This window comes from Electrophorus electricus, chromosome 4, assembly GCF_013358815.1.
Source record: "Electrophorus electricus isolate fEleEle1 chromosome 4, fEleEle1.pri, whole genome shotgun sequence".
NCBI lineage: Eukaryota > Metazoa > Chordata > Actinopteri > Gymnotiformes > Gymnotidae > Electrophorus > Electrophorus electricus.
The window spans coordinates 9,048,150-9,073,485 of record NC_049538.1 but is presented as its reverse complement, the minus strand read 5'-3'; the positions used below and the strand labels follow the sequence as shown (position 1 = coordinate 9,073,485).

Here is a 25,336-nt window from a genome sequence, read left to right as displayed (position 1 = left end):
AGTGGGCCTTGTCAAGATGGTGAGAGTGTCTGTTACCAGCTTACTGGGGACTGTCATGGACATTAGCTTGTGCCAGTTAGTGTGTTCTCCTTGTATGTGAAATGGCACATATGTTTCCTAAATCCTAATTACTCTCACAGTTATGTTCCAAGCAATAATGTATATGCTTTATTGGATGCTGAAATTCCTACATATTGAGCACATCATTTAATCTTGGGGTTAGAACAAAGTAAGTGGGTTAGGCCTGTAGCAGGATTCTCACAAAGATTTCACCACTGAGAGTTTCCAAGTGTCCAGTATCCTTGTGACAGGAGATGGATTCATAAAAGACGTGGCATATTGGAAGTGCTTTCAGAGCATGAGATGTTTTCCTTTCTGAACAAATTCTCCACGTGGAAAAAGATGAAGCTAATTTCTATTTGTCATCTGTAGCACTGTACTACTGGAATCTGCTTCCAAAATTAGCCTGGATCTGCCTCTACTTAGCCCAGTCATCGGCAGGTTGTCAGGCTCTGTGATTGGCTGGGGCAGGGTTGGCGTGGGGCTAGCTTCTTCAGCGCTGAGCTGGCCCTTGGTGAACGTGTGGTCCAGAGAGCCAGTCTCCTCAGCTAAGAGCAATGTCTCACCGAGGTATGAGAATTTCTTCATTAACGAAGGCACACAGACATCAGAGGGCAAGGTGGGTTTGTGCATGGGGGTGGAAGGAGGTGGGGTGATAGGCAAACACACTCCGCTTCGATGACGGGCCTGAGCAGACTTGACGACTTGTTTTTGGCAGCAGGGTTCCATAAATCATCCACAAGCCCTTGCTCTCTGACTCACTATTAGGAGCAGGGTGTTTATCCAGGTCTATGTTCCCATCTACGGCCAGACTGAGAAGATTCATATGCCAGGAAATGGGAAATAGTTATGGGAAGGTACTGAAATAAGTTCAAGATCATTGAGGTGCCTCCTATGATATAACTTAGTTATTTTAGGATGATAATGCATTGAGAGTAAAATTGATGTATGATGCCCACAGTGCAGAGGCAACAATAAGGAAATAGCAAAACGTCTTCAGTGTCTATGTACTAAACCTTGATCTGATTTGTAAACTATGGTGTAAAGCATGCAATAGCGATATTCTGAGAAGTAATGTCAAAAATGGAGAGCTTTAATGTATATTCTAATCAAAGGTCTAACATGGCCACCCATCTCCTCACCTGTTTGTCAGGCACACTCTGTAAAGTGTATTTAAAACACACATCAGAGAGAAGGAAGAGGGAAAGCCCAGTAAAGCGAATCCCTAACTAGGGTCAACACAGACAGCAGACTTCTGCGAGATTGTATTTGTGTTTTTATAATGGCCCAAGTTCCGACTCTACTAACTGTTTGTACAATCTGAGTCTTCAGTAGGTTTGTGACCATAACTGCACATGGGCCATAACCCTCTAGGAAACTCACTTCTGTATCCTTCATTTCACAAGGATTTGTGTATTGGGTTTGAGCAAGGAATGAATGAATGTTAGTTCTATAAGAATCTTGTCTCTTCTGCATTCTGCAACTAATTTATATAGTATCCATGAACACACAAATAAAAGGTTCACAATCAGTTTCTCAGAAAGGAAGTGTATTTTTCTTCCATCTCACCATCTCATCATGATGAACAAAATGTTTTTAGATCTGTTTACATTCTGATTTCATTACATTTTACATCTGTTTACATTCACATGGGTGGGCTGCTGATTATTTCACTGTATTAATGTCAACATTACTTCAGTAGATCTGTCTAACAAGTGACATATATATATATATATATATATATATATATATATATATATATATATATATATATAGTTGTTGTTGTTTGTTTGTTTATAATAATATAACCATGCAAATGTTAGACTAAAATAGTGATGTATTTGATGTAAGCAAAGGCTTTATTACAGCAAAGACAGATATTTTGAAAGTTTTCTTTATGGGGTACACTTTGCTCTTGGGATCAGTACGCATGGACATGGGTTCGCCTTTGCCAATTGGCTGTTATATTTCTCTATCAGTGCTGTTTGCCTGTGGCCCTGTAACCCCGTGGTCTTCATTTACACCCTGGTGTGGACTCTTCAATCACAGCCTCTGAGCCCAATCTGTACTCCTGTCACAGACTCAGCTAGTCTCATATATGCCAGAGGATTTGGATTTATTCTGAGACAAAGTGGAATTTGTTAATTCAATAACATCTAAACTTGTGCTCTAGAAAACAACATATTCACCAGTATCTGGAGGGTAGTTTATGACATTTCAATGCCACATTGTTTTAAAAGAGAGCAACAGCATCAGATGTCTGTTTTATTCCTTAAATATATTTTCTTTATTATTGATATGCACCAAACTACAATATTTGTTCAGTTTTCAATAGGAGCATATTTTAGAAGACAAACTGCAGTTGAACACAGGAGATGAGTTCCTGTAAGACAATGAGAGAACTGCACTGACTGATCATTGTATTTCAAAGACTTGGAAGTTCTGTAATTTTTAATTCTATCGCTGGTGTTATTTAGTCAGGAACACTTGGAAGTTTAATATTCCTTGTTTGTTCCCTCACCTTTTCCTGAATGACAGTGAATCCTAACTGTGCAGACCTGGTGTCACAGTAAGCTGCAGATTCTAACGAAACAGCGTGAGAGAGAGAAGCCCTTCGCCCATGCAGTGCTTCTGGAGCAGCTGTAGCTCTATACCACTCCACACTGGGATTTCACTTAGTAAAGCTGTGCTGCCTCCATGCTCTTATTACACTCCTAGAAAACCAGGGCAACTGACTGAATTTAAAGAGACAGCTTGTTATGGGAGGAAGCTAGCTAGACCTTAATGACCTTGTTATAAATGTACTTGTACTAAAAATACAAAACAAACCTGGATTTTTTTAACAATCAGAAAATGAAAACAAAATTACAGTTCAATTAAAAAGCAAATAAATAGGTAAAAATGGCATATCTAGTGCTTGGTGGTTGATTAAAAATGACAGAAGAAAGAAACAGCAAATAAGATAATCTAGTATCTCACAGAGAAAATATTGACAAACATATCTGCTAACCACCTCCAAAGACAGAGTTGCAATAAAAACAGAACAATTCTTTCTTTTTCTTTTTTTTCCCTTCTTTTTCATTAACCTTAACCCTAATTTGTTTTCTTGTTGTTGTTGTTGTTGTTGTTGTTTTTGAGGGACATAATAAATAGCCTTGCAGCATTTTTTTTTCATTATAGAAAAGTAGACCTGAGTCAAATTGTTATTAGTACAAAGATTATTATATGACCTGAAGTAAATCTATAACTTTTGGGAGTTTGAAGAGGAAGAACGTTTGAACCTTGGTTAACAAATTTTATTATATTACAAACTTACCAAATACACTCAGTAATGCATTTTTTTTCAGTACTTTCTAATTACTCTTTCACCCAACTTCAGCTTTTAGCTAAGACGCATTTCCTGAAATAATGCATCATATTTCCTGAAGCTGTAAAAACCTTGTTCTGAAAAAGCACTGCATTTGATTCTTTGTGGTAAAAGGTTTTATAGTAGCACTATAAATTGATCTCTCAAGTCTGTGTATTGCTTGGTCTTTGTGTGGCATTTGAAAACAAAGTCTGATTTAGATGGAAGATAATATGCCTTTGGAACGATGATTCTGTGCTGGAATTCTGTGTGGGTTCTTTACAAATTAGTGTGTATTTTTGGGTTTGTGTTTATAGTTTTGAGAAAATGGTAGTGTTTCATTAAAGCATTTGAGAAAAATTGTGAGTACCTAAAAATACATTTTTAAATACATAAATATGAATATTTTACATTTATGGCACTTAGCTGACATCATTAAGCTGAATGTTTTACATATCTTTAACAGATACCTACTTAAAGTGATGAAAACAAATGTATTTTAATTAAACATGTATTTTAATTAACAGCCTATTAAATTGGAAAATAAAATTTTTACCTAAAGTAAACTAAAACAAATTTAAAATGGATGTATCTTGTGATACTTTTTACATTAAATTCAAATCCGTTATTAAAATCAGGCCTAGTTTTTAATGGACAGAGCAATTCAATTTTACAATAAGTATATTAATACATATTATTTAATATTTATAAATATAAATAACGTAATAATAAATAAGGACGTTATTACACTTAAAGTATCCACAAACATACTCCTAGAATGAACAGGCATATGAGTTTGACCTAAATATTGTCTCAGGAACATCCCTCTTCAGCACTAGTCTGCCAACATCAAGGAGCTCAACTTTTATAGCATTTAGCTGACCCCTTCATCCAAAGCAACTTACAGTTATAAGTACAGTTTGAGCAATTGAAGGTTAAGGCCAACAGTGACAACTTTACAGTTGTTGGGCTTGAACTGGCAACATTCTGATTACTGGTTGAGTAACTTAATATTGTTGACAGATTTTTATTTCCCACCTAATTCAACAAGTCTTTTCAGCGAATAAAGATTAAAAGCAAATCCTCTCCATTATACTAAGTTGAAGTATCTGAATAGCTAAGTATAACTTAAAAAACACCTAATGTATCAAAACTAATGACTGCAGAATTAAATCCTAATGTAAAAGTAATAATTTTTGTTATATTAGTACGAGTCATTTTAGCTTTTCAATGTTTTACCTTTCCAGAGTCAAATTGCTTTACCTGATGGTTTCATTCTTTTTAACAATTTATTTTATTTGACTTTTACACATTACACTTGCACAGTACTAACACACAATTAAAGAGGCTAAATGTAACTATTTATTACCCATCACATTAGGATTGCTTAGTGGTCAGAAATGTTAGGAAACAAACTCTCAATGCCAGATTCTCACAGCAAGTGAAAAAGTAAATATAGCAAGTGAAAGTAATACATTTTAATTTTATGTCTGTATATGTCTACATATATTTTTCATGGGCAAGAAACAATAAACCTAAAACATTTTTGACAAAGAAAATTAATTTATTATTAAAATGACATAAATAAAGTTCACAAAACATACAAATAGATAGATAGGTATGTACATGGAACTTGTGTGGGCAAATTACAAGGTACAGGACTTCCCATATTGCCATATTAACTGTGGAGAGGATACAAGGCACTTGTAGTTTTTTTTTCAAGCAGACACGTTTCTGAAGATTAATATTTTATACGACCAACAGCGAGAATGAACGTTAACTTAAATTTATTTACACACATTTACATTTATTCAGGCAACAACAACCTTTGATCTTATTAATTAGTTACATATTGGCCCCATAAGTTATTTTTGGCTTTCATCTATGTAAGATATGGGCAAATGCAAGGTCAGATGATTGCCTATCACCATTTAAAACATTTGTTCTTCCTCTCTAAAATTCTAAAGGATCTTAACCAGACTCTACCTAGAAGTCTTTGCCTAGGCCTTCTCGTTTCCTTTCTTCTGGAGCATTAGTCAGAACAGTCTTTTCTACCACATTCAGGGATCTGAATCTTAGACCATGGTTCTCAATGTACCATTAGCCATGTACTGGATCTTCAGAACAGCAGGATGAAGCTTCCTGGCTCTCCAATGGTTGAGGGATGGCTGGCGTATTCAGTTCTCAATAGCTCTGTGCCACAGGTGCCCAGGAAGCTGTAAGCCTAGCAATGGAGCTCTCGAACTGGGCATCGCCCACTCCCACCTCGCCTAGACCTGGGTCGTACATGGACGAGGGAGAAGAGACGGGCAGAGAGGAGGTCAGACCTGAGTAGGAGACTGAGGAGCCACGCAGAAACTGGGAGGTTAGACCCCCAGCGATTGAACCTGAAGTTGATCCGGAGGGGGTGAGAGTCGTCCCGGCAACAGACCACAGGCTGGGGTACTGGCTGTGGACACAGACATGAAAGGAAAGGTTAATGAGGTAATCTTTGACTGATTTGTCAGTATAAAAGTGAAATAAAAAAAATTAAAGTGAACATGAAAAAGTGAATTAACTAAGATTAAATTAATTGCTAGATTTGAAAGGTTTGTCTGTATGGATGTGTATGTCTATATGAATGTGTGTGTGTGTGTGTGTGTGTTTGTTTGTTTGCATATGTATGTATGTATGCGCGTGCGTGCGTGCGAGTATGTGTCCACTGACCTGGTATTAGAGGTGGAGTTAGTAGTGTGAGCAAGGGTGCCCATTCCACTAGAGTTGGGGATTTGAAGGGCTGACCAGCTGTCATGGGTAGGAATAGTTCCTGAAGAATTATCCATGTAGTTGTCTAAATGAATAAATTAATGAATACATGAATAAATAAGCAATTGTACAATAATAAAAAAGTTCATTATTATTCAATTTACTTCTTATCTTACATGTAACAACAAGCAGTTCAGTATATTCAGAGTGCTGAAAATATCCAGATTAGAGTGATAATACAAATCCCCTGTGGGGATGTCATGCCAGAGCTCTTACTGGTGTTAGTGCTCCGATGAGGGTAGTGGCTGGGGTAAGGGGACGCCCGGTGACCCCGTAGCCCAGAATAGCGCTCGCAGTACGGGCTGGAAGAGTGTGCCGGGGTGCCACTAAACTGTGGAGGGCTGCTGCTGGGGCAGATGGGGCCGTTGTTGGGCAGGAACCAGCCGCCGACTGCAAGGACAGGAAGAGAGTAATGAGGAGCTGGTTTACAGCCCATGAAGACTGCAGCAAGAACAAAACACTTCTTGGGCTCATGGAGTCCATACTGAGGTGATTCCAGTGGCTAGAGTTAAGTGAACACAAGGCTGCTTACGTTGTGAGTATGCAGACTGCTGATTGTCACTGCTGTGATCTTGAGCTTCCTTGTGGTCACTCCTGAAATAGTGTTACACCTCGTTAAATCCTGAATTTAAATCCTAAATTATATCTTCTAGTATACAGTTAATATACTGCAGTAAGTTAAGCAAATTAATTTATAATATCTTTTTTTCCCCCTCATACCTCTCTTTAGCATCCAGGAAAGCTTTAGCAAAGGGGTTGTGTTTAATTTTCAGGGCTGTGATCTAAAGAAGAAGTAGAGACGTTTGTTTACATATTTTTACCATTTCTGCATAAGAGTGTAAGCAGTGAATGACTCTTACTTCCTCATTTTGGTAGGCAGTGACTGCTATGAACTGAGTCTCTGGGAAAGACTGGCTGCTGATCATCTTCTGAATGCCACCAACTTTCACAATGTGTATCCTGGGCTCATACTTGTGCAAGGAGTTCAACATAATCTGCACAAAGAAAATGTAACTTTATGTATAATGAAAAAATATTTATAGGACTTTTAACTTACATTTTTGTAATGATTTCATCTGTGTTTATTCATTAGGCCTGTGTGATTAGGAATTCTAACAATCCAGCCTTACCTGTCCTCCACCATTAAGTTTGTTAGAAAGTTTGACTTTGCTAAAGGAGACGGGCGCTTTCATCCAATGAGCGCCGAAATTTGGCGAGTCCGGGTGGATGTAGACGCAGCTCGGGCTCTGGGGTTCCGGCTTGCCCCCCGGAACCCACTCGCCGTTCACGTACTTCCAACGGTTGTTGTCTGCCGCCACAAAGTCCAGGAGAACAGAATACATGGCGTTTGGGTCCAGGCCGGTAACACTTGCTCTAAGCACGGGGAACATCCGTCTAGAAACAAAAATAATAATGACAAACAATTTATTCAAATGTTTTTAAATATTGACATTACAAAATGTATCAAGTGAAAAAAAAGTTAGCAAAATTTACATGTTGGTGCTAGTTGTGCTAAACGTATACAGCATATAGTGCTAGTGCATATAGTTTTATCTTGTTTTGAAATCACATTACAAACTAACCTAAAACAAAAATCATCATAAATCATTGCCTAGGTTATATCCTACTCTGTTTCTACTCCAGTTACCAAACGCAGTCGTTGTCTAATATTTCAAAAATGAGAGCGTTGAGAGCTTTTAGCCTGTAGAGCTGAGAGCCAAGACAGGCTCATTTCAACAACCTACCTCCCCGTCTTCGTGACGATCATTTCATTTGTTAACTCTTTAAATTTGTTCCATAACTCCGCATCCTCTAGCGTTAGTTTAATATCCCGCTCGGAGGCATCCCCTTTCTCGCTGCCTTTCTGAAACTCGCTCTCCACTGCGCTAAGGAGATGCTCCAGGCGCTGATCGGGATTGCTCGAAGTCATATTTTCCAGAAATGTCCCGGTACAAATCCGATCGTGATATTGCTGGGCCGGCAGTGTGGTCCAAACTCCAGTGTGGTCCACTTGCTTTGACGGGGCACAACGTTCTGTCTTATTTACGTGACTGTCGGGTTTTTAAAAGGCGAACAAGGACCGCATGCTGCTATGGGCGTTACCGAAGGGTAAGACCAGGCCCATGGCGACCTAATGGGCCCCCATTATTTGGTGCAACTTAATAAATGAAGGAAAGGTTGCCACGACTAAAGGTTCAGTAGCTGTATATGAATGAAGCAAAAACGCTGAACATTGATATAATAATAATAATAATGATAATAATGATAATAATAATAATAACATAAAGGATTATATAGGCCTGTAGGCCTGTACATCAAACACATCTTTACTATAGATTTAGCCTATAAAACCATCAGTCTGCAAAACGTAGTCTATACTTTATTCATTTTTCAGTTTATAAGCTACGAAATTAGGCTGTGGACTGTGAAAGATTAGCTACTAGCTACGATGTAAAAAGTGTTTATTTTCGTGCTATTTTTCCAAGGAGAATTTTACATTAAAAAGTTAATATATTATTTAGGCTAAATGAGCAAAAGTCTTTTTTCATACTTGAAAAGGCTCAGCTTTCTTAAAAACAAAAGGAAGAGAACGTCCGTGTCCCCATTGTCTTTGAACTCTGTTGTATATTTGTGAGTGATGTTAATCTTTTGTTGTCCCAAATACACACGCGAGAATTCTTGTGTTTACTACGGACGGACCATTAAGTAGCGGCGGGCGAGTACTGTATTCCTGTACTCGCCGAAGTGTGGATGGCTACGAGGTGATAGGTGCATTTCCTTAATGGGGCCGCCTGACGAGCGTTTAGCCTACCTGGGCATAAGTTATTAGAGATCAGGCCGAGCCAATTTAATAAAAGCCCCAGCAAAGCATCAGTTTAAACTAAGATGCTTTATTGCTGTTTGTTTAAGTAATGTATTAGATACTAGTGACTTAAACTAAAACTAACAATTTTGGATATCTTGGAAGTTTTAGTAAATTGAAAATGAAACAGAGCTTAATAGTTTTACCTTAAAAAAAATAAATCCGATTTTATTTAAAAAAATTAAAAAAAAGGTTAATTGGGCCCTTTTTATTTACAGAAATACCAAGCAAGCAGATGAAGTGTGAGTGTTAGCATTTTCCCCCTTGAATTTTTAGTTATATTCTGCACAGTTAACCTATGTGACAACTGACCTTAAATTAGCTTATACTCTATAACCTAAAAATATTTAAAAATTGTAGGGAAGGAGGTACCCCACCAACACACACACACCTACACCCCCACCCCCATCTCCTGATGGACACTGTATTGAATGGAGAATGGAGGGGTCTGAGAAGGGTTCTGTGGAGTGTGACTCCTTTACTACACTACTTCCTTCTGCACTCCACAGAGGCCATAAATGCAAAGAGCTCCCTCACACCTTTCCATCCCACGCATTCAGCTAACTGAGTCGATCTTTTGTCTTTTGTGTTTGCTTCACACCCACCATGTCCAGTATGCTCACCTATGGTCGGAGTTCGTGCGACAACCCCCAGGAAAGGCCTCTATCACTATCCCAGGCATTACCTGCTGTTACAAAGACAGAAAGCACAAAAACTTTGAAAACATATGTAGATTAATATGACTGAGACTGGTAACTGAAATGACAGCATCTTAAAGGGATTGATGGATTTAAAGGGTTTACTGTGTCTCTTTTAGCCCGGATCCAGATTTTTAATAAATTTGGTTGGTCTGATGATAATGATCCAGTTATTTACCAAACTTTAGTATCTTCATCTGTGAAAATCACATTTAATAAATTTAAACGATGTCATTTTGTAGCTGCCACTCACTTGGTTCAATTTTATGCTATGTAGAACTAATATTTAATATTTTATATTTATGCTTTATAATAAGGACGGTTTAGCTCAACTGGCAGACTACTATAAATGATGGTGTGAATCTGCCCACTCTGCAAAATTTCTAAGTATGCATTGGTGTCTGCTTTAGTTAGAATCCCAAACTTGTTTTGTGTGACTTGCGCAGACTGTATAATGTTGCATATATGCTGTGCTGGCCTGAGTGCAGTGGGAAGGAGAGGGCACGCAACCCTCTGTGTCCGTAGGGTTAAGAGATGCCGGTTCTCCCTGGCATAAGCACACTCTCACCTGGGTGAGAAATATTACAGAGGCCTGGTGCTCCACAAAGGAGCAGTTATAAGGGACGATGCATATTTTCCACCGTCCTCTCCTTGCCGGCCTAAATAAGTAAACAAGGGAGGTGGATGAGTCAGGCATGGGAAAAGGAGACACACATGCACACATATTGCACACAACAACCCACAAACACACACACATACACATACAGAAAGACACCGACCACAAGCATCTTTATCCAAAAGTTCAGTATAAAGAGCAATTTTACAGCTGTCTGGATTGATCAGAATGTTTCATGTATATTGACTTTTTTTGATAGACATCATTGCTTTCTTGATGACAAGAAAATCATTTGTCCTGTATAGTCTTGCAGCTGTTTGGACCATTAGACTGTGCTGAGAGTGTTTTTGAAGCATCATTTTAGATTGAATGTGTTTCTCTTCTTTGTATCCTTTTCACTAAGACACTTTTCCCAGTTGAATTGTTTATTGTGGTTTCAGATTGTTTTCCTATTGTTTGAAAACTGGTTCTGGTTGAACTGGTTGCATTGTATTTTAATGTTTCTTTATGACTGAAAGAAAAGGTGGTACGTAAGAGGAGAGGACGAACCTGTATATAGTCTGTGTCATTTTACTGTATCTCCCCTTACACACACACAAAAACACCCTCACTCATTTGCTCACTCACGCAGACTACCCCGGCAGATGTGGATTGAACTCAGAGATGCGTCTGTCACTTTTGCGTTTCCACTTCAAGTTCAGGAAATCTAAACTTTCCTCTCCTAATCACCCTGTGCTTTCAAAGGGATAAAAAGAATTAGCAGGGTGGGTGATTGTTCCCTCCACCCCCCTTCTCTGCCCCTGTCCTCTACAATAGTGCCACAGCCTTTGGGATGCTAACGAGGGGAACTGTGGCTCTCACTTCGAGTGTTATGATCAAATTTATCCTGAAGAGTGAGGGCCCAGCAGAAAGAAAAAAAAGAGGACATAACTATAATACTATAGTAATATATAGTACTATAGTATACTATAGTCTTACTATATTTCAGTACGGATGAAACATTTGTCATTACTTTTTTGCAAGAGTAATTTTTAATAAATGCATATCCATGAAATCAGTCAAACAATATATGTGTCATGAGGCAAATGTAATACTCATGGGTCACTTTATTTAAATAAAATAGTTCTTTGATCCTAATATTGGGGGAATTAAACCCACTGTCATACATACAGCTTCGTTGATCTCACTCTCATGGTAAAGGTGTTAGGAGAGGCCAGGTCAGACAGAGAGGATCACAACAAGATGATTTACAGTTGTTCCAAATTTAGGTTGCCCAGCAACAGAAGCACAGGATAAAGTAATTATTCTGACAGGCCAGAAGGGCTTATAGCATGCGCCTGAGACAACAGTATAAATGCACAAGTAAAAATTGTGTTGTAAAAATTGAAAAGAAGTTTGAAATGCTTGTTTTTAATGTAAAAAAAAGAAAAAATGTGGGAAAAAAACATTAGTTAATAAGCTCTTTAAAAAAAAAAAAAAACACATATTAAAATGTTTAGGGATGTGTTTTGCAAATTAATTGTACATAGAGAACCTCTAAATGGTTCTCTAAACCAAACCCTAAAAGAGGGATTTTATATATACTAACATCCAAATCTCTGCTGCACACCCCTGCCACTTCCAATTTAAAAATTACAAAGAATATGTAAAATATGTTATTGCTGAATGTATTTTATTCATATATGTTTTATCAGGGTTTTTTTTTTTAACAAAAACGAAAGTTTGCATGCATTAATAAAGAAAGTGTCCGGATCATGTGGATTTAACATGCATACATGAATAAATATCCAATGAATTAAATACGGTGATAATAGAATGTGTTAACCTGAGGATGAAACGTTCTCCTGGAGATCCACTTGTGTGTGTCCTTTTGCAGGTTTTGTGTTTTGTGGTGTAAATATGTACAGCTGAGGTCAGCACTCACCATTGTGTGAAAAAACATGATTAAAACCCCTTCCCTATAGTCACCAGCTGTACCATCAAAGCACACGTGCTAACCTGTTCCAACATATCTAACACATAAGGACTGTTTTCAGCAGTCACATCTATTGGAACATTTAGGAGTTAATTTTTAAAAAAAGGAAATTATTATTTATACATGTATAATTACAAAAATCTTACCCCTTTTTTTCTATCCAGCTATAAAGGTGACACATTTTTCCATTTAAACACAACAAACTGATCTACAGTGTAATCTAGCTGACTTTAGCTTGTAAAATCAAGTGGTCACTGAAAACCTTAGCAGAAAATTTGCAGCAAGAGGGGATTTTTTTTGTTGTTGTTGTTGTTGTTGAAAATATTGTGGTGTTTACAGAGCTAGTATCTGTGTTAAAGTGTATATTTCGAACTAGTACCTGTATTACTTAGAGTGTATATGTTAAACTAGTATCTGCATTAGACAAAGTGTGTACGTTGAACTAATATCTGTGTTAGCATATATGTTTAACTAGTATCTGTGATAGCATAGTAATAATAGTATATATATTGTCCTATTCAACTCTTCAAAGTAATCTTGATAATAAGGTGATAAGATGAAGTCACTCTGCACACCTACACTCACTGGACAGCCCTGTTTCATGCTTATCTTTCCTTAAATGTTCTGTTCTCTGATACCTTACACAGTTTTCATTACAGGGTCCCATGGCCAAGTAACCCAAATAACTGCAGTTACAGTGTTTGCAGACTGCTTCTTTGCTTTAAAGTCACTTTAAAAATCTGATTTCTCTTTTTAAAATGTATCAGACAGTGCTCCAGTTCTGCTCTTCATTTTGTGCCATTACAACTCGGAAATTACCTTTGGGGCTGATCTTAGATTAACCCCTTTGTTTTTAGATGCTTCACATGTAGCAAATCGGATTCTCTTCCTCTCTTAGTTCATCGAGGAGGTCGTGAAGCCGTCTGCTGAGTCCTGAGTCCACTGGTTGTGGAGAGGAAGGCTGCCCACAGGAGCTGGAGGACAGACTATAAAAACAAGGACAGACAAAGGGGGCAGAGCCCCAATCAGAGGTTCTTTTTACTGCATTCCCACAGCAGCGGCAGCGGCTCACCGGGACGTGTTACCTGCACAACGCCACCGCTCCCACATAAGCCCACACGCATCAGTACCCCCCCACACACACCTCCAAATTACCCAGCAGTACCCTCTCCTGCTGCCCAGAGACAGACCTGCACCAGCACTGCTATGGTCCAGGTGTACAAACACTAAATGCTGAGTCCAGATCAAAGACGCTCATTAAAGCACAATAGATACAACCCCCCTAATCCCAGATCTTTTACTACAGCCGTATGCTGGCCCGCCCCGCCTCCTCACCACGTACCTGATGCAGTGCCATCTGTAGGTTAGGTCAGTTGTTACAGTTGGTAGGGTAGGTCAGGGTGCAGGGCTGTAATGCCGCCCCTAGTGGTTGATCGACCAGAGATGCACAAGAGGCTGAGTGAGTGTGTTGCAGTTTGAACTCTTTTAACTTTAATGTAGCTTCATGTGAAGCACTTGCACTTGAGTTACTCATTAAAGGCAATAAAGCCATTAACGAACCGCTACAACATGGTGGTGGGCTAAATCTCCCCCATTTTAATTAAAGTTCTGATCTAATTCAGACATGTAGATTCTTAGAAATGCCCCAAGACATTGGCATTTGTGCTGCTAACAAAATTCAGCTGCAGTGCATACTTCACACAGAGGTGTCTAATGTGAAAATATATCTGGGCTCTTCAGCTGAAGTGAGCAGGTGGAAATTATATACCTGATAATGAATGGATAGTCCTCATGACTCATGTGGTCTGATTTGTACAAGAGTTTTATCACATATAAGTGCATGAATTAATCTCTCATATAAGTATGTGTCTGTTATTCTAGTTGTAAGGAAGGTCTTTATTTATGACTACCTAGAACTACTATCCAGTTACTTTCACAGTCAGAAAAAGTCCCTGAATCGTAGACAAGAAACATTAAAAATTTCAAGGAAATAGCATCCTACAGTTTATTATAGCTACAGTCTAAAACATTTCTCACTGGACAGGTTTACCTATGGCTACAAATCAATTGTTCCATAGTGATTCTCTCTCCTTGTAGCTGGCAAGCATTATTGTTAAAGTCTAATACTAATTGTTAAAGGTAATACTTTGATGCTAACATTAGAAACAACTCTCTGTTTCAAATGACTCTCCAGGAATATGCAAACTATTTGAGAAGGGAAAAAACTAAATATACAGACGTAAATAAATGTAAAAGGTGAAGGACCTGGCTCATCAACCCTGGCCCATCATTAGCCGAGTGTCCTGGGAAAGCTGTGCTAGGGACAGGCCTGGCTGCTCCTCTGCAGGCTGGGCCACTCTTTGATGGAGTCTGGCTCTTTGTAGTCAGCGTAGAGAGAGCCTGTTAGTCAGTAAAAGTGAGAGCTAAACGGCTCCTTGGCAGGAAGTGGTTAACATGGTGACGCTCAGCCTGCCTGTGTCCCTCATTGTGTCCCTCATTGTCCCTCATTGTCTCTGACCCTCTCTGCGACTTCATCAGCATTTCCATAAGAAAGGAGCTGTAATTGCACCTTTTCTTCTGATGTCCCTTCATCTTCAGACTCTGGTCCTCTGTCTTTTTTTTTTTTCTTCTGCCCCTTGCTCTCTCTCCCTTACACGTTCTTCTGCACTCTGTCCCCTGTTCTCGTCCTGCAGACGAGTCAGTGTAACAGTTACAGGTGTCGCTGCTTTGATGACACTCGTATTCAATCAAGCTGGGATAACGTTCCTGGCTTTTAGGCCACAAATCCCTTCTTTTTGCACTTTTTATCCCTGTGTCTTGTTCTGGTTGTGTGTTTTTCTGTAAGTCACTCTAGGAGTGTGGTATAATCAGGCTGTCGTATTCTGCCACAATTTCTACAGCATTAATTTTGGATTACAGCAATTGCAGATGAACAGATTAATGGGGGGTTTTTTCAAATACTTTTATGGCATACAATCACATTAACACAGATAATGTCAACCTTAAACCTAATCTTAGGTAGAAATGAAAATATTTGATCTGTATTTGTTAGTCATTCTTCATAACTACTCAAGCAGCCAGTCAAAGTTGGCATGAAGTGGAAGAATTGACTTGTCTTTTGTTACTATGCCAGACTGGGTTAATGAGACCAAGACAAATGTGAAAGAGAAAGGGAGAGTTCACTGTGGGCATAACTAAGATTTCCTACTTGACCTTTAACTGTGTAGTGGCTAATGAGACAGTACATCCTCTCTGCTCCCCAAATCTGAACTCACTGTGTAGTTGTTAATGAGACAGTACATCCTCTCTGCTCCCCAAAGCTGAGCTCATTGTGTAGTTGTTAATGAGACAGTACGTCCTCTCTGCTCCCCAAAGCTGAGCTCACTGTGTAGTTGTTAATGAGACAGTACGTCCTCTCTGCTCCCCAAAGCTGAGCTCACTGTGTAGTTGTTAATGAGACAGTACATCCTCTCTGCTCCCCAAAGCTGAGCTCACTGTGTAGTTGTTAATGAGACAGTACGTCCTCTCTGCTCCCCAAAGCTGAGCTCATTGTGTAGTTGTTAATGAGACAGTACGTCCTCTCTGCTCCCCAAAGCTGAGCTCACTGTGTAGTTGTTAATGAGACAGTACGTCCTCTCTGCTCCCCAAAGCTGAGCTCATTGTGTAGTTGTTAATGAGACAGTACGTCCTCTCTGCTCCCCAAAGCTGAGCTCACTGTGTAGTTGTTAATGAGACAGTACGTCCTCTCTGCTCCCCAAAGCTGAGCTCATTGTGTAGTTGTTAATGAGACAGTACGTCCTCTCTGCTCCCCAAAGCTGAGCTCACTGTGTAGTTGTTAATGAGACAGTATGTCCTGTCTGGTCCTCAAAGCTGAATTCACTGTGTAGTTGCTAATGTGGGAGTACAAGCTCATTCTCCTGCACCCAAAATAAGATCAATGAGAACACTCAAGCTGGGATTTGCCAGAGCACCTTATTAACATGAATGTAAACAAATGTGAAATCACATGCCACCTTACCATATTACACAATGTCCAACACATTTCTCCACAGCAACCGTGGCTTACTTGGCATGTGTGCATTTATATTTTTTCAGTAAACTACACGTGAAGGCTATATTCCATGCTGTGGATGGCAAGCCGTTGACACTGATCATAGAATCAACTCTATTTTATAACTCCGAATTTGGAATGAATCTGTTAAGTCAGATCTGGTAAAGCAGGGGAGAAAGAGTGAAACACTGGTACTGCACTGCACCTGGGTGTAGTGTGATGAGCCTCTAGCAGGAAGGCCACTACTGCCACGTGGAGGAGAGCAGGAAGAGAGAGCCGCTTGCTCCCCGCCCCGGCACTGTAAACAGCTGCCCTGGCTTCCCTTTGAACTGGGAGTGTGAGAAGAGCCACGCGGAGGGGCCGGCAGCCTTCGGGACTATGCGGAGAGAACGGCTGACAGCCCCCTAATCCCATCAAGCTCACGGCATGCACGCATGCACACACACCGAGCTGAGCACACTCCCTCAGCCTCCCGCTCCCTGGGGCCCCTGCCGCCCAGCCAGGTGGGTAAACACAGCCCGAGCTCACCCTAAGGTGGCCTTTTCCTGTCAGCATGTGCAAAGTGTTGCTAAATACTGGTCCCTAATTGTCTATCAGTATGAGTTAGTGAGTGGAATCATGGTGCGGATGCAGAATGTGGAGAGATTTGGCATGGGTCTCTTTTTGTGTCTCTTTTTCACAATGTGTGATGTTTAAAGGAGATAAACACTTACATCAGGTCAGTGATACACATATACCTTATCACAAGCAGAATAAAACAAACAAAAAAACACGTACTATTTACAGTAGTTCTTTCAGAACTACTGTGGAATTTTGTTTCCACCAGCATAATATATAAATATATTAATCTTAAATTTAGCCATGATATCTTAGTGGACATTGGCCTTCTACTAAATTCAGACCATTTTTAGCCCACCATAGACTGAGAATAGTAAATGTTTCACACGAAGGTAGGAACACAGCTCCTGTGGTGTATGTAGAACTGTTACAGTTCCTGTAATACATATAGAACTGTTATAGCTCCTGTAATAAATATAGAACTGTTACAGCTCCTGTAGTACATGTAGAAATGTTACAGCGTCACAGCACTATGAAAGCAGCTCCTCAGTTTCCAACTTTGTTTGCCTTATAACATTACTGTGTCTACTCTAATCATGAATCTTGTTGTCTTTGTGTGTGTGTGTGTGTGAGAGAGAGAGAGAGAGAGAGAGAGAGAGAGAGAGAGAGAGAGAGAGAAAGAGAAAGAGCGAGCGAGCGGGAGGGCAGAGTGAGTTTAGCTGCCATACCTATTACACTGGCCCCATGTGGACAGGTACAATAACAGTGGGTTGTGTCCTGCGTCTGGTCTATTGTTATGGATGAAGCTAGACTAGGCCTGAGTCGTCCAGAATACTCTAGGCCTGAGCAGGCCACGTTTCAATATTTAATTAACTAGTTATCTATAGAGGAAATGTTCAAAACAGCCAAAAGAGAAGTTTTAATGTAAAACTGACAGTTTAAAAGTGTAGCCAAAAAGCACTTTGGTGTAAATCTCTTTGCATTTGTGGACTCCAGCTTGTCCCGTGTGTCCTGAGAGACTCACATTACTAATTCTATAACCCTGCAAAGCCCAGCGTCGAAGGACAAGTTGCCACCTTAGTGCCTAATATTCACTGCGATTTATGGCTGACACTCATCGTCCATTCCAAATGAGTGCAAAAATCATATGCAGTGAATAATAGTCTTTTTAGGCCCAAGTTTTCTGAGTTTGAACACTAGCCATCAGCAGCGTCTTTAACCAAGGTGTGTGAGTACGCAGTGGCATGAGGTCCATTCAGGGCTGTGTGTCAGATGTACAGCTGCCCAGGCCTTTTTGGCGTTTGGTGACACCTCCATTGATCCCTCCTGATCTCTGTTCAAACTGGCCCCCAGTGTCGCTAACGGAATAAAGCCTGCCAAACACATCTGTACAAATGAGGAAGAGATTAAAGGTTTTAATGGGCTTGACCTTCCTAGATCTGAACTAAATCAGTGGAGTAATGTGTGCACTCACTCCTGGAACAAATAAGACTGAAATGGCTTGCTGGATCGGTGCTTTGAAGTCTTTGTCATGTGTTTAAAGCAGGCTTTGTAAGCAACGTGCTTTGAAGACTTCGCAGCATTGCACATGATCCAGCTTGTTTTGTGTTTTATTTATTCATTTGTTTATTCATTGTTTTGTCATTCTGTCATTGTCTTCTTACTTCAGGTTGTCTGAAGTTTGGCAATACGGTTTATTCATCTCCCTGAGCTGTGAAGCTGCTTTAAATTAGTCTGCCCTTTGCACCAATTTCACAACTTTAAACAGGATGAAATTCACAGGAATATAATCTGGAATAAAACCTTTAGTTTCACCTCTGTATGCTGACTAAGAACACAGCCACAAAACAATCGAAGTCTGGTACCAAGAGTTGAACTTGGACTGAAACCTCCCCAAACCTAAAGAGACCACTAGTGTAGGTACGCCCTCTGCTGGGCAGTGTTTTAAATAGTCTATTTTACTCTGTTTGCCACAGAGTTGACTTAGTCTTACCCACAGCTACATAGAAATGATACATGATAGACATGCAATTTAATGCACTGAACATTATTTAGTACACTTCTGGTTTACAACTTTCATCTAAAAACAGTTTTCTTCTGACATAATAAATTGTGAAACTATTTAAACTATGAATCAACACTGGCAAATCAACAATATATCAACACAGGTGAATCAACTATGAATCAACATAAGTGCAGTAAACTTTCTTGAAAATGGCAACCAGGGCCATTCTTGGTGCTACACCAGTGAAGCTCTACACTAGAAAGCTCTACACTAAAACACATGCATGTTTGCACTAGAACACTACACTAAAATGGGTATGGGTGTTTGCACTACGGCACTCTACACTAAAATATATGGGTGTTTGCATTAGAACACACTAAAACACATATGGGTGTTTCCACTTGAACACTACACTAAAACACATATGGGAGTTTTTGCATTAGACAACTCTACATTAAACACCTATGAAAAATATTAAAATGCACCTGCACATTAAAACACTTTTCTGGAGATTCAGGGGGGAAATAGGACCAGACGGATATTCACTGATTGTATTGTCAACTGGACTAACAACATGCAGCCCTGTGTTTAATTTCCTTTTCTTTATTTGCCATTTGTTTTCTATTAAATAATACAATTCATGAGAATTCTCCATCACTCCTGCTTACCTAATAGTGCCGAATATAAAAAGTGAGATTTGCATGAACATGAATGAATGAATGCAATCTAGCCCCTAGATTACACTCAACATATTTTATTTATGAATACTGTATCTACATTTCCAATAACACTTTTTGAAAAAACACGACATGCGTGCTTGCACCCCGTGTATGCTGTCACTGATCTTTCAATGGGTGTCGTATAAACGAATACACAGAAATTGGGATCGTTGTTCATGTTGGTTGTACTAGCCTTAAATATTTTCCTGTATGGGAGCACAGATTCCATTCTCTGTTATGAAATAAGTTACCTGCTCTCATTGCATCAAATGAGTCATGTAACTACAAATAGCGCAGAAGTGCACTCTTTCTTCCCTCTGCACTAGTTTCTGATAACATCAGATGCGGGAGACCCACTCTCAGGCATGGGGAGTTGTTTTTTGATTCTGTGTAGTAACCTTCCCATTTCTAGAAACATCACTTCAGAAATTTTCAGCTGCATTGAAATGGTAAGTACTGACATGTGGAGAAAATGACAACCTGCAATCACCCCTTCAATCAAGTTACTTTGTGACATTTTCTGCTGTCATAACGAGAAATACCCCTGGCAAACCCAACAAGCTTCCTTAATGCGAAAGCAATGGTCAGATTTTTAAATTCACTTTATTTGCAAGTAGGGAGAATCCCAGTACTTTTGGTGGGTTCGTGTAAGTATAAATGATATGCTCTATTGAAATAAACTGTAGGTGTTGAAAACTCAAGAGCCTGTGTAATGCTGAGACAGATCAGTCACTCAGCTGTGCAGATGCCGGCATTCTTTGATAAAAGAGCATTTGAACCGTGTGTTAAAAACATTTTTTCTTGCTCACTACACCCCAGCACACAGCGACAGCCTCACTGACCGCGTTACTCTCTGCCGCCTCTGCTCTCTTCATTCTCACACACTCCACCCAATTCGTTCGGTGTCATCTTCCCTCCCTCAGAAGCACGGTTCTATTCTTCACATATCCTTTCGGCGGCTCCAAACCATGACAAACCGCCGCATTAGCAGGCTAATTGGGGGAGATTGGGGAAGAGAGGGTCCTTATGAGTTGCCTCGGCTGCGTTTTCTAAATGAAAGCGCCTGTAATTTTCACGGGCGGTAATTGAATTGCCTGCGGAGAGTGGGATGCTGAGTAGGACTGGGAGAAAGAAGAGAAACGAGCACTGTGGGTACTAGACACGGACTTGCCACAGCGTTCAGAAAGCTTCACACTTTAAGTGGCAGGGGTTCCTTTCTATTGTCTCGCTGTCACTCCACTGAACTGGTTTTCTTTTGCCTCTGAGACCCATTTTTGACCTCATGACTCCAATCACAGTGGTTCTGAGAGATTCTTGAGACCAACTGATGCTTGAAGGACTCCACCTAAATCCCTTTTTCAGTGGGGGTATGATCACAATTTCCAGTAATGACATATGCTCCGAGGTAAAGGCCCTGAAGTGTAAAAGCCTTAAATCTGCGATTCTGGTGTGAATTCCAGCTGTGCCCCATGTTCTTCACTGTGTGATCACAATTTTGAGAAAATGTGGGGGACATCATGGGTTAAAGGTGTTGATGTAAGCTGATGGAAGAGTGAAAAAGACCTATGAAAAAGATTTGGAAACATTACACTGTTACCATTAAACACTGTTACCAATACACTGAAATACAAAATATGTAATGCTACAGATGAGAATGGCACATAGTTCCTTGCCCAAAGATGTATGCATTTATATTTGTATCTAATCTATTACCTAATCAATTTTTATTAGATTAGAACATTGATAAGAAACATTGTAGGAATACCATGGAAATACATGCATTTGTGTAAAATGTTTAACATGCACTGATGAAGACCTTCAAAACACCTGTATCAGAGCTATGCAAACATCTACTCTTACAGTTTTGTGTCTTAAGATTGGCAAGTTTATAGTAGAAAATTAAAAAGAACCTAAATAATTAAAAAGAGATAATTGCATGCAAAGTCTTAATGAAGCTGTCAGTGATTAAAGCAGTCCTCAGTCAATCACATCACATGGTCAGCGGGAAAGAGACAAAGGAGAGAAGAGCGAAAATGTCAATCATATTAATTTTAATGAGTAAATTGGTGTGCACAGCTTACTGTCAGCACAGAAAAATCCTGATGTCTTAGCTATGACCTAGAAGAGACAACATATGTCCATTAGGGATGGATTGAAACACAAATCAGAGGACAAAAAAGTAGGAGGGAAGGTAACAGATTACAAAAGGTGAAAAGTGAAGAAACTTGGTCATTGAACCTTTTAAATAATCTGTATTAAAAGAAATTATTAAGCACTATATTCAGCTGTTTCATTTTTCATTAACCAGTCAGTCAACATGTTTCATTAATCACTGCTTCATAGCTACAGCACAGCGGTCCTGAGTAAATAGAAAGTTCAAGGAGATATCATACTGTGGTCCTGAGTAAATAGAAAGTTCAAGGAGATATCATACTGTGGTAAACACACTCACACACACACACACACACACACACACACACACACACACACTCTCTCTCTCTCTCTCTCTCTCTCTCTCTCTCTCTCTCTCTCTCTCTCTCTCTCTCTCTCCCACTGCAACTGTTTTCCTAGCCTGCTTACACCCTGAATAAAGCTTTACATTATGGAAAAATTCCAATAGTTTGACACTTCATCCGCCTGCATGCCTGTTAGCAGGAAGAGAGAAGAAAGGGGACGCGTGTGGCGTAATAAATCTTACCGTGGTGAGTTTAACGAGCAGAGTGCTGCTTCAGGCAATTCAATAAGTGGTCTTTTCCTTCGGCCCCTTAAAGGAAACAGAAACCGCTCTTGGCGTAGTGGCAGGGTTGGGGGCGCAATACTCTCTACTCAATAACTGGATGGGTTTTTGAGTCTTTTCTCACATTTGCTGTTGTATGTTTATGTTGCACATAACAGGCAACTTTACAGTGTACGGCATTATCATTATTATCATAGCGTGTTACAGCTTTTCAGCCACGAGATGGCACTGTTACGTAGCATATGTGCGCAATGTGTTTCCTTTTTTATCGTTTTCTTTTTTTTCTTTTTTTGGTCATTATTTCTTTTAATTACTCCGGTGATAAAAGCGTTTGCTGTTGTCTGGAAGTCTTTATGGACCATTGTCGCTGCATTGTTCCTGATAGAGGGTTCTGTTCTGCTGTCAAAGCATTTCTAAATTAGAGAGCCGCTTCCTAATTAATTTACAATTCTGTGCCAAACCCAGCGCTCAGAATAGCAGCCCTTTTCCCTACCAACCAGCCACGTTCTTGGATTTTCTTTTCTTTTTACTTTTTCCTTCGAATTCTTTGTGCCAAAAGATAATACCCTTATTATTATTATTAGGGGGAAGAACAAAGCAAGAACAAACGATGACGGTCCACCTTGTATTAATAGGCAAATGCGCTACTTTTTCCTAACCAAACTGCTCTCTGTGTTAAGAGAAAACTGAATAACATGCATATGAGTTTTCTGTTTCTCCTCTTTACTTCCAGGAGCAGCTGGGTACGTCATGTACAACACTGTAAGACGATGCTGTCTTACTGTTAAGAGATAGAACGACAGTGGAATACTTATTTGGTTATCATTCGGCATGCAAAAGCTACAGTTCTGTCCCCCGCATCCAAAACAGTGTGTGAATGTTCCTTTTTTTCCCCCCTTGTGTGACAGACAAAAAGTGCTGCAATTGGTAAAAGATTTTGACATTCTGAGTACTCCACTTGTCATTTATTGTCAATTATTTGCTGCTCTGCTGGTGACTCAGTGACTGTGGCAGGGCTTGTATCAGTCTGGTTCTACTCAACGCCTCAGCAAATCTTTGGCCCTGGTAGGGGACTGACCTCTCTCCTATTCAGTAGGCATTGTGTGGGAGTGTTTCAATGCCGCCACTGTGAATCAGGCTTTGAGCTCCTCTCTGCTTTAACAGCCATGCCACTACAAGTCTTATCACAGAAAATGTTGAAGGTTGCTATTGCTAAGGCTCCTGACCTTTGACACCCATGGGTCAAAGCAACAGGGTGACAGGTGAAGAGCACATTCTATGCATGGCTGTGCCAAGAAAGCTGTATGATCACCTATGTGATTTGGTACACATATGCAGTCAAACACTCCTCACTGAATGCACTAAGAGGTTTGTGAATTTTGCACAAATGCACTGTAAGACTTTCCTTTATGAGCCTTTTATAGTTAATTGACCTTTTTCTGACCATGGCATTTTTTTATAAGCAAATGTACACCCCTCTTTAAGCCCACAGAAGATAATTGTAATGTTCAATTACAAATTTTCTTTGCCTTTTGGAATCGGGAGGCAAAGATGGATGACAAACACATAACATGACACTGCACACAAAGGGATTAGTCTGGTATGACCTGATTTACCCCACAGACAAACAGGGCCTCTCTCTCTGTATATATGTCTGTCTGTCTGTCTGTCTGTCTGTCTGTCTGTCTGTCTGTCTCTCTCTCTCTCTCTCTCTCTCTCTCTCTCTCTGTGGGTGTGGGTGTGTGTGGGTGTCTGTGTGTCTGAGTCTTGCCTGGGTTTTATTAACATTTTGCAGCCATCTGAAATCTGAGGTAAAGATATGAAAAGATACAAAAAAATGACAGTATCTTATTTCCATAATAACACATATGAGAAAGAAAAGGACAAAATAAGTGCATGTTTTTAAGATTGCATAGGTTGAGGGCTCCAGGAAAGACTTATTTTTTAACCCCGAGACATCAATCTAGCCTGAATTCCTGGATTATGTGAAATTAATTCAGTTTTACCAGGCCACATAACAGATGGCTGTTTAATTCAGGACTCTGGCTGGTTTTGTTGCCTGGCAATCTCTCTCCAAAACCAAATCAGAGACCATAAACTGTCACTTAGGGCTGGTGGAATCTCGTTTTGCCAACAACCCCAACTGTGAAAACGTCAGTCTATCCTCATACAGAAGTCTGTGAAAACGTCAGTCTATCCTCATACAGAAGCGTCACTGCTGCCCCCAGTGAGACTCACCCATGCAAAAAAGCACAGAGCTGTCAGTTAATTTACACCAGGTTATTATCCTGAAGGACCCCACTTCAATACAGAGAAAATTTTCACTTTTGATTAATTCATGAAATACCCAAGTAACTTTTCCCATCTTGTTTTTGATTTTATTAATAGCATTGTGATTTTCTTATTTAGTCATGAAGGTTGGTCTGTAATGGTAGAATGTTTTAAATGGAACCACAGGCCTATAGGGCAAGTTAATGAACTGATTTGGTTTTCTATTCAGTATCAAGCAAGCTAACACATTGATTTTTCCTATGACCTTTTCAATTTGCCTATTTATTGTGTAACCAATATTAGAATTAGGAAAATTCTAAAATTCCTAATTTAACCATGCTTATATGTTTATGTGCTGTGGTAAAAGAATCAAAATTAAAATGATTGCCGCAGTAACTGAGTAAGAATTAAATTTACTTTCAGTACTTCATCGGGGCCTTTACGCGTTTCTATCTCCTTCTCCTTTAGTTAAGGCGGGAGTTTACAGGAACAGCAGGCAGGCAGGCCACATCACGCGCGGACCAACACAGGAATGCATTGTATGTATTAGGGAGACAGGGCAGACAGGCAAAATAGTACTTAAGTTAATTAAAATTTGTCCTACATTGTTTTTTGTGAGAACACACATCGAG

At 39.7% G+C, this 25,336-nt stretch overlaps 1 protein-coding gene and 1 long non-coding RNA gene across 2 annotated transcripts; both read right to left on the bottom strand.

The window, feature by feature from the left end:
- Positions 1–5,590: 5,590 nt before the first annotated feature.
- Positions 5,591–8,141, bottom strand: tbxta (T-box transcription factor Ta). Its single transcript, XM_027020720.2, has 8 exons — positions 7,957–8,141; positions 7,342–7,606; positions 7,072–7,206; positions 6,932–6,993; positions 6,744–6,805; positions 6,428–6,601; positions 6,113–6,236; positions 5,591–5,855 (listed from the first exon to the last, which is right to left on the bottom strand). Exons 1-8 carry the CDS (start codon positions 8,139–8,141, stop codon positions 5,591–5,593), a joined length of 1,272 nt encoding a protein of 423 aa, XP_026876521.1.
- Positions 8,142–19,782: 11,641 nt separating this feature from the next.
- Positions 19,783–22,451, bottom strand: LOC118241256. Its single transcript, XR_004775938.1, has 3 exons — positions 22,395–22,451; positions 21,778–21,814; positions 19,783–21,259 (listed from the first exon to the last, which is right to left on the bottom strand). It is a non-coding gene; the product is annotated as an uncharacterized LOC118241256 (long non-coding RNA).
- Between the last annotated feature and the right edge of the window lie 2,885 nt (positions 22,452–25,336).

Excerpts from the sequence above, each read along its gene's own strand:
- tbxta (XM_027020720.2), bottom strand. The coding sequence starts at position 8,141 with ATGACTTCGAGCAATCCCGATCAGCGCCTGGAGCATCTCCTTAGCGCA. Across the intron at positions 6,994-7,071 it reads CTGCCTACCAAAATGAGGAA|ATCACAGCCCTGAAAATTAA; the intron begins GTAAGAGTCATT and ends CTTCTTCTTTAG. Across the intron at positions 5,856-6,112 it reads AACTCCACCTCTAATACCAG|CCAGTACCCCAGCCTGTGGT; the intron begins GTCAGTGGACAC and ends CTGTGTCCACAG.